This window comes from Podarcis bocagei (assembly GCF_964188305.1).
Source record: "Podarcis bocagei genome assembly, chromosome: 4".
NCBI classification, from domain to species: domain Eukaryota; kingdom Metazoa; phylum Chordata; class Lepidosauria; order Squamata; family Lacertidae; genus Podarcis; species Podarcis bocagei.
The window spans coordinates 95,508,014-95,523,550 of NC_138128.1; the positions used below are offsets into that span (position 1 = coordinate 95,508,014).

The following is a 15,537-nucleotide window of genomic DNA, read 5'->3' on the forward strand; positions in this document are numbered from 1 at the left end:
CACTTTAGCTAATGGGGCCTCCTGCTGCCACCGCGCCGCTGGAGCCTGATTTCTGTTCTCATCCTGAAGCAAAGTTCTTAACCTGAAGCACTATTTCTGGGTTCGCTGAGTCTGTAACCTGATGTGTATGTAACCTGAGGTACCACTGTAATAGACTCCCCCCAACATGTTAGTAGAACTGAGAATATTTCAAACTGGCCGGGGTAAGGCAGAGGCAGGCAAAATCGCTTCAGGGGGGCTTCCCAGACTGGTACGGCTGAGACCAGAAGTCTTTCACATTCACAATCGTCTTTTCCCTGCTGAGTTACCTTTCATCAGCAGTTTAACTCATTCCTCCCATGTGATTCCTGTGACAATTGACACCAGGCTTAAGAGCAGCATGGGTGGCAATTCTCAGAAGGCTTATGAGAGGGAAAGTATAAAGCTTTCCGCTCCCTGTGATGTCCCTAGTGCTGCTCAGCTGACTGGGGAACAGCTGAAAGGGCTGAAAAGGAAACTGGACTTCAAGGAGGGGGCCAGAATGAATCCTTTTCCTTGGACCCCACTCCCTCTTTCTGATCTTTTGTGCCGTGTTGCAGAGTGCACACTTCTGAAGTAGAGATAGAGGTGGCGGAATCACATTATTTCTTGGAGAACGTACAAAATGCAGCTATGTCCATTCTCCAAGGCTTATATTGGCTGAGGATGTGCACAATCCCTTCTTTGTGGAATAGATTATGTGCACATTCTCACTAAATGCTCACCACGGCCAGTTGTTATGAACAGTACCCCTAACATATACTAAAGAAGCGTGCATGCACACAAAAGCTCATACCAATAACAAACTTAGTTGTCTCTAAGGTGCTACTGGAAGGAATTTTTTTATTTTGCTTCGACTATGGCAGACCAACACGGCTTCCTACCTGTAAACATATACTTACAGAGTTGCACTGGGGGCTGCTTCACACACCATGCAAGGGAGATCAAGATCAGCCACTGAGTGCAGAACTCCATAAAAGGTAAAGGGACCCCTGACCATTAGGTCCAGTTGTGGCCGACTCTGGGGTTGTGGCGCTCATCTCGCTTTATTGGCCAAGGGAGCCGGCGTACAGCTTCCGGGTCATGTGGCCAGCATGACTAAGCCACTTCTGGCAAACCAGAGTATCGCACGGAAATGCTGTTTACCTTCCCGCAGGAGTGGTACCTATTTATCTACTTGCACGTTGACGTGCTTTCGAACTGCTAGGTTGGCAGGAGCAGGGACCGAGCAATGGGAGCTCACCCCGTCGCAGGGATTCCAACCGCCGACCTTCTGATCGGCAAGCCCTAGGCTCTGTGGTTTAGACTATTGCACCACCTGCGTCCCACGCAGAACTCCATGCTTGGTGCCAAATAAGGGATTCTCAGGTTGCAGTTGCACCCTGGCAAATTTGTGGCCAACATGCAAATGTGGCATGGAAGTGCAGGGAGTCTGCGAGTTTTGTCGGGGAGAAATGACAGTGAGTTGCTTAAAAATCCTATTTCTGTTCCTTTTCCCTTGCAGTCGTTTGAGTGATTGTAGAAGAAAAGCAGCAGCTGGAGGAATGTTGAAAGCCACCATTTTGCCCTTGCAAATCCCCTCTCCCTGCTGCTTTGCACATTAGCAGCAAGCAGAGGGTTGGATTGTTGCCACTGAAAGCTAGTACTGGGTCCCAGGATTGTACATGAACTGGCAAAGTGGTTTACATTTTTACTTGTTACTTGCATCAGGATGGAGGTCTTGAAATTTAGTTGCTCCTAACCTCCTCTTAGGGACGCGGGTGGCGCTGTGGGTTAAACCACAGAGCCCAGGACTTGCCGATCAGAAGGTTGGTGGTTCGAATCCCCCAGACGGAGTGAGCTCCCGTTGCTCGGCCCCTGCTCCCGCTAACCTAGCAGTTCGAAAGCACATCAAAGTGCAAGTAGATAAATAGGTACCACTCCAGCGGGAAGGTAAACGGCCTTTCCGTACGCTGCTCTGGTTCGCCAGAAGCGGCTTAGTCATGCTGGCCACATGACCCGGAAGCTGTACGCCGGCTCCCTCGGCCAATAAAGCGAGACGAGCGCCGCAACCCCAGAGTCGGCCACGACTGGACCTAATGGTCAGGGGTCCCTTTACCTTTAACCTCCTCTTGACTTCTGCTGACTTCTTATTCCTGCTGCCAATGGAAACATTTACGTGGGTAAGGCCTGCATTCCCAAGAACGGACGCTTAGGATGAAAGGAAAGGACCACAGGTATTCTCGACAATGGCATGGCGGTGTTAATCCCCCCTTGGTGCCCATGGGTATATTATTTGTCTCTGAGATACCAGGAAGGATGTGTCCCAACAGCAGCTGGAGGAAGGCGTTGTTCGCTTCCTGCTCTTGAGTCTCAACCGTGGCAGCAAGCAAGGAAAGAGTAGCACTGAGCCCCCCCTTTAAACATATTTGGATCTGTGTTGGGGGTGTTGTGGACGCGATGGAGGGTAGGGTTCACCTGAGAAGGAGAATGTGAGCTTCTAAAATATGAGGGAAACTGAATTAAAGTGTGTAGGAAGCTGAGCGTACTGCCGTTGTTGAGGAAGGAAAAAGGCCATTTGAATCATAGAATGGTCCACGTTTTCCTGGTTTTCTTGGTGAGCTCTGAACTATTGCTGGTCATGCATTAATAGCAAAGTTTGATTTTTAAATATTAACAGTGATAATAGGAAGGACACTTTCAGTTGTGTTATGTACGGAAGTTCTCACCCTGGGCCAGCAGGGGGATACTGTAGATAGTTTTCACTCAGGTCCACATATGCAAATAAGGGATCGAAAGTGACGTTCAGTGATTGGATAGTTACAGAAAATGGTTACTGTTGCGTTCTAGTGGAGCTCTATACAGGCAGGCTGGCTGAACCCTTCGGTTCAGTTCTGTTCTGGCCTGTGAATAAACAAGAGGTGTTTGAAAAATCGCTGTGTCGTCTGATATGTTCACCCACAACTTAACAAGCTGCTTACTAAAAAGAACAAAGCGTCAGTGAAAATGTGCAAGTTCAACTAATCATTTTCTCCCCCCCCATCCTTATTTCCTGACATACCCCAGATTATATAACCTATGTTCCTGCACAATATTCTTTCCTTTTAGTTAAACTTTTATTGTCCTAGCTGGCTACATGGCTACTGATTCTTATCTTATTTTACTTTTATAATATATTATCCTTTCTGCATTAAAAAAAAACAACAACTCTTCTAAGCATGGTACAGTACAAATTATTTCCCCAAACTATTTCAGCTTATATTTCTAAATCTAGAATAACGTTGTTCCTACAATGTTTGCATGATTAATTTTCTCCATGTTTACTCTTTAGGAAGAAGATTGTCACCAAGGCTGAAAAAATAAGAAAAGGCAGATCAAGTGCACTCCCTGTTATACTGAAGCCTGGAGAAAAAACAAATGCCTACCAAAAGGTAAGGAAAACTAATGTTGCAGCAGTTGCATATCTTTTATTTCCCCCATTTAAAGGTAAAGGGACCCCTGACCATTAGGTCCAGTCGTGGCCGACTCTGGGGTTGCAGCGCTCATCTCGCTTTATTGGCCGAGGGAGCCGGCGTACAGCTTCCAGGTCATGTGGCCAGCATGATGAAGCCGCTTCTGGCGAACCAGAGCAGCGCACGGAAACGCCGTTTACCTTCTCGCCGGAGCGGTACCAATTTATCTACTTGAACTTTGACGTGCTTTTGAACTGCTAGGTGGGCAGGAGCAGGGACCGAGCAACAGGAGCTCACCCCATCGCGGGGATTCAAACCACCGACCTTCTGATCAGCAAGTCCTAGGCTCTGTGGTTAAACCCACAGCGCCACCTGTGTCCCGTTTCCCCATTTAGCACAATATATATAACACAGGATTATGGATCCTCGGCCTCAGCAAACTTTTTCAGCAGGGGACCGGTCCACTGTCCCTCAGACCTTGTGGGGGGGCGGACTATATTTTTTGGGGAAATGAATGAATTCCTATGCCCCACAAATAACCCAGAGATGCATTTTAAATAAAAGCACACATTCTACTCATGTAAAAACACGCTGATTTCCGGACTGTCCGTGGGCTGGATTTAGAAGGTGATTGGGTTGCTTACCCCTTTTCCAAAATTGCCTGTTCCTTTTTCAAAATATGTTTCTAGTCCAGCCGTCAACTTTCCCCTTTTTTGTGGGAAATTCCCTTATTTCAGCGCCGTTTCCCGCTGCTATCCTGGATTGTTAGATATCCTGTAGGCTGTCCCCGGGACAGGTGAGGCTGCTGATCACTTATTTTCAAATCCGAAAGTTGACAGCTATGCCTCATGAGCTGCAAGGTGCCTGGAAATGTACTAAGGGGAATTCCAGGTGACAGGGTGTAATGGGAATTGGGGTTGCTTGTGCGTAAACTGCAAACTGCTCCAAGCTGGTCGTATAGCTAAACCTTTCCCTGGTTTGACAGCCCTTACAACGCGACTGTCTTAGTCACTGGCAGAATCCGTCAGTGGGCGTCTCCTAAACTTCCTCCAACATAAAAATTCCTTGACTCCAAGTCTCCTCCTAGATTCTCTGCGCGGAAGCCTTCTGCGCAGCGTGGGCGTGCCAAGCGGAGGTCCTGTGCTCTCTCCGCTGATTTCACTGGAAGAGTCTCGGAGCCTCCCCTCCGCAGTACTCTCAGCCTCCCCTTTCTCCCTGGTGTCCCCTGGATTTCTTCCCCAGCGGAAGCTCTCTCTCTCTCCTTGCTAGTTCCCTCCCCTGCATCACTGGAGCGTCTTACCTCTCCTCTTGCCTCTGATGGCAGTTCCCTGACACAGGGTATCCCAATACCCCGACTCACAAAATAAAGAATACATCTCATTAGACTTACCATCACATGGCTACGAGGCAAGGACTCCCTGCCTTTCCAAGACTAGTATAGTGGTACCTCGGGTTAAGAACTTAATTCGTTCCGGAGGTCCGTTCTTAACCTGAAACTGTTCTTAACCTGAGGTACCACTTTAGCTAATGGGGCCTCCCACTGCTGCTGCTGCGCAATTTCTATTCTCATCCTGAAGCAAAGTTCTTAACCCGAGGTAATATTTCTGGGTTAGCGGAGTCTGTAACCTGAAGCGTATGTAACCTGAAGCGTATGTAACCCGAGCTACCACTGTACTATGGTAACGCAGCTCTTTCCTTAGGACCTAAAGTGTGCGGAAAGAGTTAATCACCACTTCTCAGGTTCAGGCTATAAGAAGAAATGTCAATTAAACATTAGAAATAACTTCCTAGCCATGTGAGTGGTTTGACAGTATAACAGGCTGCCTCAGAAAGACTCTCCTCCATTGCAAGCTTTTAAGCAGAGGCTGGATGGCCACCTATCAGTGGGTTTCTTACACTGGCGGGGAGCTAGACTATAGGACCTTTGAGGGCCCTTCCAGTCGTATGATTCTACACGTTGCTCTCAGGCTGTTTGGAGCTAGAATAGGGTCTACTTGTGCTAATTAGCGAAATAAATTACGTTGCACCAGTGCTTTTGCCTGACAATCTGTTACTTTTCCACTGGAGAACATTCACATATACAGGAAATCTCTGGCTTTGTTATACATTTCTTCTCCCTGTTCTTTCTTACAGGAAAGGGAACGGAGTGCTGTTGTTCACAGCTCAAAGCAAGATGGAGAAAAAATTAGAATTGGATCAGGCCAGCCCGATCCCTGCGGTAAGCAAAGCTTAGGTTGTAAGCCTCTTCTGTTTTGAAATGGAAGTTGTCCTCCGTAGGAGCTTTCATCAAACAGCTTAGGTAGACATCAGAAAAATTGCAAAGGTTCCTGTGAATCTGCTCACTGCATGCTTGACAGAACTCAACAAACATAGCATATAGGATTCAGCTGGATCTCTGGGAAGTAGACCAATGCATGTGAAAGTGAGGCCAGAATTTGCATCCTGTTGAAGAGCTGGTTGGTGTACTCTTCATATGTCTATGAGGCATCTGTTAAGTTGTGGGTGAACATATCAGACGTCACAGCGATCCTTCAAACAGCTCTTGTTTATTCACAGGCCAGAACAGAACTGAACTGAAGGGTTGTCAGCCTGCTTATATAGAGCTCCAGTACCACGCAACTGTAACAACTTTCTGTAACTATCCAATCACTGAACATCACTTTCGATCCCTTATTTGCATACGTGGACCTGAACTATCTACAGTATCCCCCTGAAACTTGAAGTTTTAAGTAAAACTTACCAGATGGACCTCACACCTGAGATGACAAACTATCTCATAAGGAAATAACAACAACAACAACAACAACAACAACAACAACAACAACAACAACAACAACAACAATAATAATTTATTTCTACCCCGCCCATCTGGCTGGGTTTCCCCAGCCACTCTGGGTGGCTTCCAACAGAACATTAAAAACAGAACAAAACTTCAAACATTATAAACTTCTCTAAACAGGGCTGCCTTCAGATGTCTTCCAAATGGCAGATAAAGCCATTTCCCTTCCCAGGGAAATGGAGTTGTGGGCTGGACACGAGCCTGCCCTGTGCACGGGGGTGTGGCTAGCCCCCGCGTCATAGGGAGTCCTCTCTGCGTCACGCCCCAGACCAACCAATCCGGGCGGCCAGGGGGCGTGGCGTGTTCTATTTAGCAGCCCGTGGGTGGGAACTCGCCCCTTTTTTTGTGCTCGTGCAGTTTGGCTCGGGTGGCGGTTAAGCATTGGAGTATTAGATTGGAAGTGAGGGGAGGTCAAGGCCATCACCTACCCCTCCTATTTCAAGGGTATTCTGTTAAAGGAATCCGGGGGCGTGATCCTGTCCAGACGGGGTGCTGGGGCCATGGCACGACCTCTAGCAGTGACCCTGGGGGAGTTTCTAGTTGATGTGCATCAGCAGGGCTCCCCCTACTGGTGGTTAACTCTTCCAAGACTCCTGCAGGCGGGCAGGAGTCAGATATAGTCGGTTCCAGTGCCTAAGCCAATACCACTCACATTCTGTAACCAATATAGTTGCGACGTTTTTTAGCCTATTAACCTAAAATACTGGTGTCAAGTGTCTTTATTCCAACAAAGGGGGGGTGCGGGTTCGGGGTCTTGCCACGCAACTGCAGCTTTTATCTAGGAGTGCAATACAGTGAGTTCAGTATGACTGACTGCCAGGTAAGTGTACTTAGATTGTGTTAATAAGATTTAGAACTGCAGCCTTAAGTTGTTTTCATGGGTGCCTGTCTCACCTGAAGTTGCCCCCCCCCACCATAAACCATAATGCATAGATTCCCATCTTTATTTATTTATTTTTTTCAAACCCAACCTAAGTTCCTAGCGTTATGTACTGAAGTTCTCACCCTTGGCCAGCAGGGGGATACTGTAGATGGTTTTCACTCAGGTCCACATATGCAAATAAGCGATCGAAAGTGACGTTCAGTGATTGGATAGTTACAGAAAGTGTTACAGTTGCGTTGTAGTGGAGCTCTATATAAGCAGGCTGGCTGAACCCTTCAGTTCAGTTCTGTTCTGGCCTGTGAATAAACAAGAGCTGTTGAAGAATCGCTGTGTCGTCTGATATGTTCACCCACAACTTAACACCTAGTATGAGATGTGGGTGGCTCTGTGGTCTAAACCACAGAGCCTAGGGCTAGCCTTTACCTAAGTTCCTAGTGTGGGGTAACCTACCATCTAGGTGCCTTGCAGCTGAGCTCCTGGGTCACATGCTCCCTGGATACAGACCCCCCCCCAAACTCACAACAATACACATCTGGCCCCTGGGTCACTACCTGGAGAATAAAATCTCTCAAGATTGCAAAGTTTGACTCTTCCTGTTTTAGGGAATGCTTTGGCACTTACAATGGTCTGCCTACCTGTGGATACTTACCTAGGAGTAAGTTTCATTGAATACACTGAGGTTTATCTTTAAGTGACAGGCCCAGTAAAACTTAGATATGCCTCCTGTGCAGAAATACTCCTAACCTATATTTTTCTAAATAGGGAAGACTCCTAAGGGAGACATATGCCACACAGGAAGCAAAACAAAGATAGATCAAGCATCAAGTGAAGCAGCTTATGCCCAATTACCTTTGGTAAGCAGTCAATTTATAATTATTTATAATGATCCATTGCATACATGAACAATTCATTTGCTAAACTGTATGTTGCACGTCTTCATAGCTACAAATAATGCAAATATCAAGGCAAGTTGAAATACATGTGTGTGTGTGTGAATGTTGATTTTTAATGATTGATTTCTCTGTGTTTTTATAGTGGTTCTAGTTTTTTATCCGTAAGCCTCCTTGAGTCCCATCGGGTGAAAATGTGTGGTATTAATAATCATAACAACGTCTTTCCTTTCAAACGCATCACACCCAGTGAATGGATTAGTAGTGTGCTCAGTTGTATGAACAGAAAGGTGGGGGTGACATGTGAGGGTGTGTGTATGAATAGATTGGGGGTTCAGGGGTCTCTATCACTGCCACCTATCTATTCATAGAACTAAGCCATGGGTAGGTACACTACGGCCCAGAGGCCGGATATGGCCCAATCGCCTTCTCAATCCGGCCCGCGGACGGTCCAGGAATCAGCGTGTTTTTACATAAGAAGTAAGTGTCCTTTTATTTAAAATGCATCTCTGGGTTATTTGTGGGGCACAGGAATTCATTCATTCCCCTCCCCCAAAATAGTTGGCCCCCCACAAGGTCTGAGAGACAGTAGACTGGTCCCCTGCTGAAAAGGTTTGCTGACCCCTAACTAAGCAGTGGTCAAACACCTAAGAATGGGGGGGGGGGATGACTGTAGAAAGAGATAAGTATGATCTGCAGTTATGCTCCCTTCCCTCGGCCAATGAAGAGCTCTCTTCCTGTACTCCTGTAGAGGTAGCTCCTGTTTTAGGCCTGTCTGAATGACGTGTGATCATGCACATGCCCCCATCATGCCAAAGGGGTGGGGTGGGGCGGGTTTACATGCCCTTCTGCTGATGTGAACAGGGGTCCAGAACAGGACTCGCCCCCGTTCCCCGCAAAACAAGGGTCACCTGTATTCATTTCCCTCCTTAGAGCTGAGCAGCAGGGGAAAACAGGCTCAGCCACATCTTCTCTCCCGCTCCCCACGATTCTGCCGCTTGGCAGGAGGGAATACTACAATCAATAAGACGTGTGTGAGGCAGGGAAGATAACTACCAAACCCGTTCACCTGCCCTGTCTCCTTCCTTCCCTCCCTCCTTGTCGCTCACGTACTCTCTCTCTCCCACTGTTGAAATGGGCACATTTCCCCAAGGCTTGTTTATGACTTGTTGTTGTTGTTTAGTTGTTTAGTCGTTTAGTCGTTTAGTCGTGTCCGACTTCGTGACCCCATGGACCAGAGCACGCCAGGCACTCCTGTCTTCCACTGCCTCCCGCAGTTTGGTCAAACTCATGCTGGTAGCTTCGAGAACACTGTCCCACTATCTCGTCCTCTGTCGTCCCCTTCTCCTTGTGCCCTCCATCTTTCCCAACATCAGGGTCTTTTCCAGGGAGTCTTCTCTTCTCATGAGGTGGCCAAAGTATTGGAGCCTCAGCTTCACGATCTGCCCTTCTAGTGAGCACTCAGGGCTGATTTCCTTAAGAATGGAGAGGTTTGATCTTCTTGCAGTCCATGGGACTCTCAAGAGTCTCCTCCAGCACCATAATTCAAAAGCATTTACCGGGAAAAGTTCAAAGTTACCTTTTCAGGGTTTAGAATGTGCACCATAGGAAGCTGCTCATAATTTATTGGTTTGCTGTTACAGACTCTACCTGATCCCAAAGCCGTGATCCAAAGACAACGGGAGGTACCTCATTTAATTCCCCAAGAAAACACATCCCTGACGCACAAATTCAAGAAAGGAAACTTAGGGCTGACAAATCATAAAGACCGGCATCCGCAGGTGAGATACATAGGGTTTAATTTATTTTTAGCAGTTCACTCTCTACCTGTTGATCAGATTGCAGTGAAGAGGGAACCTGGCTTGATTGGTCCTGCAGCAGAGCTGCTGGTGTTTTCCTCAGAAGCATGGGATTGCATCTTGAGGAAGTTGATCTCACTCCAGGGGTGGGTGGGAATGTGTGTATGAAGAGACCCTAATTCACTGTCTTTTAAGTTAGATTGCTTCTTCACAGATTTGCAGTTGCTTGTGTCTCAATATTTTTGGTATCGTCCACATGGCATCCTCCTCATTCGACTGGCAACCCCCACTTTCCCCACAGTAAACTAGACCCAGGCAAAATTTGTTAAGCAAAGTTAATTCAACATAAAATTGGGTAGGTGGGTTCTGGTGGTGTTTGCTGTTTGTCACCATGCCCCCAACAGCTTTCAAGGTCAACAGCCGGCTGGAGAAGATTAGGCTGCAATGGTAAAGGCAGCCCTTGCTTAAAAATAGTAAGGCTTCACTTCAATGGAATGTACTTAGGAATAAACAGCTGTAAGAATGGGAAAGCCTTGGGAAGGAGGGAACTTCAGAAAACACCCAACTGGATTGCCTCCACCCAATTGGTTCTCTGCTCTCTCCTTTGTGAGTGAATCAGTGCCACACATATCTTGACGCCTGGCTATTCTTTGCTCTCTGACACACACGCAGGCACATTTTATGTTGAACTTGCTGTTTAAAAATGACCATTTTTTAAACTTTACTTTGTACATATTTTTCTAGACTCTTTAGAGAGAAAAACAAGGAGCATATGCAGAGATAAATAAATATCTGTGCATGCTAACAAGGGGCCTCAAGCTTCCAGAGCCAGTGTGGTGTAGTGGTTAAGAGCGGTGGACTCGTAATCTAGTGAACCGGGTTCGATTCCCCGCTCCTCCACATGCAGCTGCTGGGTGACTTTGGGCCAGTCACACTTCTCTGAAGTCTCTCAGCCCCACTCACCTCACAGGGTGTTTGTTGTGGGGGAGGAAGGGAAAGGAGAATGTTAGCCACTTTGAGACTCCTTCGGGTAGTGATAAAGCGGGATATCAAATCCAGACTCTTCTTCCAAAATTCATTAAGGACGGGGAAGCACTAATTGAGGGAAAGAAAAAACATACAGCACAAAGGCTTCACATCAAGTACCATCCACTAGTGTGGATCGGAAACAATTAGATACATTTTGGAGGCATAAAATGGAAAGTGCTTATGTGTGAACCAAGGCGGACAAACGTTCAGAAACAGCAACCCATGTTCACATTCACATCCGACTTGTGGACGTGTCCTTGGCTGTGCAACCATAATAAACTTTAACCTTTCCTTGAGTGCAGAAGTGCTCCATACCTGAACCAACCTTCCCCTTTGGGTTCCCACAACATCTCTGCCATTATGAAGAACATGGCTAGGACTGTAATTGGTCTTAGACCGTAGAGATGGAAGCAGAATTCACTTTCAGTTTATATAGCGGAATTGGGATTTGTTTTATTTTCTATCTCTTGAAAAACAAAGCATTTGCACAAATTCTATATTCCAGTCTAGATTGCATGATTAAAGGGGCATGGTCCTCCAACGCAGTGGAGTTCCATTATGCTCTGACTGACATAGAATTTCTGCCTGCTTCCACAGAACAGTCATCTCAACATAGCCTCAAACCACTTTTCTTGTTCCTTTTCTACGTTTTCTACGAGCAGTTTTCATTTTTTTAAAATTTCTTTTTATTGAGTTCTTTTTAAAACAAGAACATAAAGAGTAAAAGAACAAAAACGTACAAACCAAGAAAAAGCAAACAGAACAACACATACAAAGAAAAAACAAACACAAAACAAACCAACATTGATTCATAATATAACATTGATTGACTTCCCTCCATCTCGGTTTTGGACTATGTAACCACCATACCTTTCTGCAGTGTCGTTTTATAACATCTGTACATCGCAGGTTTTATGTTACACCTACTGTGATTTTAATATTTCCTAAATTTGCTTCTATGTATGTTATAAATTTATTCCAATCTTTATTAAATTTTACACCTTTTTGCTGCCTGATTTTTTGTGTCATCTTTGCTAATTCTATATGCTCAAATAGTTTGATTTGCCATTCTCTGACAGTTGGGATATTAGGGGTTTTCCAATTTTGCGCTAGCAAAATCCTGGCGGCTACCATTGCATATTGGAAGATTGTTTGGTCTTCTTTCTTGATCTCCTCTCCGACCATTCCCAGGAGGAAGGCTTCGGGTTTTTTTGGGAAGGTATATTTCAATATTTTTTTTAATTCATCATAAATGAGTCCCCAAAACCTTTTCACTTCTTCACAGGTCCACCACATGTGATGGAAATTACCTTCTTTGGTTTTGCATTTCCAGCATGTTTTGTCTCCGGTCTTATACATTTCCCCCAATTTTACAGGGGTAATGTACCATCTGTACATCATTTTTTCCATATTTTCTCGGAGTCCAACACATGCTGTGAATTTCATGTCCTTGTTCCAAAGTTTCACCCACCTGTCATATTCTAGGTTATATCCCAAATCTATAGCCCATTTGACCATAACTTCCTTTATTTCTTCATCCTTAGTATCCCAGTCTAATAGTTGGTTATACATTTTGGATAAGAGTTTGGAATTACCTTCTAGTATTTCCACCTGATATCTGGATGTGATGGGATGATGAGCTGCTTGTGCGTAAAATCCTAGTCCCTCAGAGTTTGGTTAAGTCCGCAAACCTCTGTCTGTAACGGAGCCCCTTAAGCATGGCTCCGTCAGTCGCTGGCAGATTCCGACAGTGGTTGCTTACGGAATCGCTTCCAACATAAAAGCTCCTTAACGGAAACGCGTCTTCTGGACTCACGGCGTGACAGTTTCCGGCGAGGAGTGGGTGTCCCTATAGGAGGTCCTGAAACCTCCCCACTGTTCTCACTGGAAGTGTCTCTGAGCCATCCCTCCTGCTCACTTTCCCTCGGAGCCCCTCCTCTCCCCCTGCTGGTTCCCTCTTCAGCTGCTGAGTCTCTCCCAACCTCTGTGAGCCCTTCCACCTCCTGTCCTTCCGATGGCAGTTCCCTGACACTGGAATTGTTTTCATTCATTCCTGTTTTTTTATGTTTGTTCCATAGGGCATTAATTTGGTGAAATTGTAGCCATCCTGTTAATTTATCCTTTAACTCTTCATATGTTTTGATTTTCCAACCTTTTTCTGATCTTACCAGGAGGTCTTCATAAGTCCATCTTTCACATTCCATGTTCAGTTTTTTAATTGTTATGATGTCAATTGGTGATAACCACCAGGGGGTGTCTTTCTCAACAAGTCTTTTGTTTCTATCCCATACCTCAAGCAACGAACCTCTGATGATGTGGTTAGAGAAGCCTTTGTGTACCCTCCCTTTATTCTGCCGCAGATATGCATGCCAACCGAATCTAGCATTAAATCCCTCAAGGTCTAACAAATCTGTGTTTTTCAAGACAATCCATTCTTTAATCCAACAAAAGCACGAGGCCTCATAGTAAAGTTTCAAGTTCGGAACAGCAAACCCTCCTCTATCTCTTCGATCTGTGAGTAGTTTAAATTTAATTCTTGCTCTTTTGCCTTGCCAAATAAATCTGGAAAGGGTTTTCTGCCAATCCTTAAGCATTGCCGTACCTCTAATCACCGGGATATTCTGAAATAAAAACAGCAGTCTTGGAAGAATACTCATCTTAATTGCAGCCATTCTTCCTAACCAGGACAGCTTTATCCTACTCCAAATATCTAGGTCTTTTTTAATTTCTCTCCAGGTCTTAGTATAGTTATCTTCTACTAAGTTTATATTTTTCGTGGAGACCCATATTCCCAGATATTTCACCTTTTTCATCACCTTGATTCCTGGCTGCAACTCTAGCTGTTTTCTTAAGTCTTCGGCCAGATTCTTTGTCAACATCTTGGTTTTTACTTTATTTAATTTAAAGCCGGACAGTTTTCCAAATTCCTCTAATAGCTCTAGAACTTTACTGACACTTTTTACTGGATCTTCTAACGATATTACCAAATCATCAGCGTAGGCCTTTAGTTTATACTCTTTTACTCCAATTCTGATTCCTCTTATTTCTGATGTTTTCCTTATTTTATTTGTAATTACTTCCAGCACCATAATAAATAAAAGAGGGGACAGAGGGCACCCCTGTCTTGTACCCTTCGAAATCACAAACGAATTAGTTAAATTATTGTTAATAATTAGTTTAGCCCTTTGGCTTGAATAGATCGCTTTTATTCCTTCCATAAATGGGCCCTCTATCCCTACCCTCTCCATGCATTTTAATAGAAACCGCCAGGATACATTGTCAAAAGCCTTTTCAGCGTCGATGAAAACTAATGCTGCATGGGTATCATTCTTGAATTCCAAATATTCAATAATATTTATTATGTGCCTTACGTTATCTTTTAATTGCCTGTTGGGGAGCAATCCGGCTTGATCTTTATGGATAGATTTTATTAAGTATTTCTTAAGTCTGTTCGCCATTATTTCTGTGAAGATTTTATAATCGTTATTAAGTAGTGATATCGGTCTATAATTTCTTATATCCAATTTATTTGAGTCTTATTTAGGTATCAACGTGATGTGTGCCTCTTTCCAGGAATCAGGTATCCTCCCTCCTCGTAGAATATTATTCATTACATCACATAGTACCGGGGCCAGATACTCCTCTAAAACTTTATAGTACTTAGATGACAGCCCATCTGGACCTGGTGCTTTCCCCGGTTTCATCTTCTTAATTGCCTCCTTAATCTCATCTGTTGTTATTAGTTTGTTTAATTGAGTTTTTTCTTCATCCATCAAATGTTCTCCTCCATTTCTTTCCAGATATTTTTCTATTTCTGCTATGTCCTCATCTTCCTTTTTATACAGATTTTCATAGAATTGAAGGAACTTTTCCTTTATTTCATTGGGATCTTCTAGTATTTGCTCTTGTGTTTTTAATTTGTTGATCACATTTTGTTTTTTCCTTTTTCTTAGTTGCCACGCCAGTAGTCTCCCCGTTTTATTTGCGGATTCAAAATATTTTTGCTTCATTGATTTAATTCTCCATTCTACTTCTTGACTTATTAATGTTGAGTATTGTGTTTGTAACATTTTAGAGATTTGTTTAGTCCTTTCATCCCTGGGGTTTATTATTAATTTTTTCTCACAATCTCTTAATTGAATAATAATTTCTTCTTTCTTTAATTCTCTTAGTTTCCTTCTATAATTATTTTGTTGAATTAAGAATCCTCTTAAAACCACCTTGCTGGCGTCCCAAACTATATCAATTTTTGTTTCTTTATTTAGATTTAAATCAAAATAGTCTTTCAGTGTACTTTTAGCCTTCTCGATCACCTCGTCATTTTCAAATAAATATTCATTCATTCTCCACCTATATGGCCCAGATGATTTACATTTTATTTCCAAAACAATTGGGCTGTGATCAGAAAGGGTTCTGGGTTGTATTTCGCATTTTGTTGTTGTTGTGGATAGTTCTCTTGAGACCCATATCTGATCAATTCTGCCCCAGCTTTGGTGTGGTTCTGAAAAGTGTGTGAATTGTTTCGTTATTGGGTTTTTATGCCTCCAGATATCAATCAGATCTAGATTTTCCTCAAGGTTGTTAAATGATTTTGGAAGTTTCCCTTGGTTCGATTTCCTCTTTTTTTCGCTTCTATCTAATTCTGGTA

The 15,537-nt window shown here is 44.3% G+C and overlaps 1 protein-coding gene across 3 annotated transcripts in view; it reads left to right on the forward strand.

Annotated features, from left to right (window-relative positions):
* Positions 1 to 15,537, forward strand: part of DYRK4 (dual specificity tyrosine phosphorylation regulated kinase 4) — a 52,275-nt gene that overhangs the window by 1,104 nt on the left and 35,634 nt on the right. For all 3 annotated transcript variants that reach the window (XM_081191605.1, XM_081191606.1, XM_081191607.1), the window contains exons 2-5: positions 3,329 to 3,428; positions 5,583 to 5,667; positions 7,934 to 8,025; positions 9,705 to 9,842. In XM_081191605.1, the coding sequence (XP_081047731.1) occupies positions 3,329 to 3,428; positions 5,583 to 5,667; positions 7,934 to 8,025; positions 9,705 to 9,842 (415 nt within the window). The remainder of the gene's footprint in view (positions 1 to 3,328; positions 3,429 to 5,582; positions 5,668 to 7,933; positions 8,026 to 9,704; positions 9,843 to 15,537) is intronic.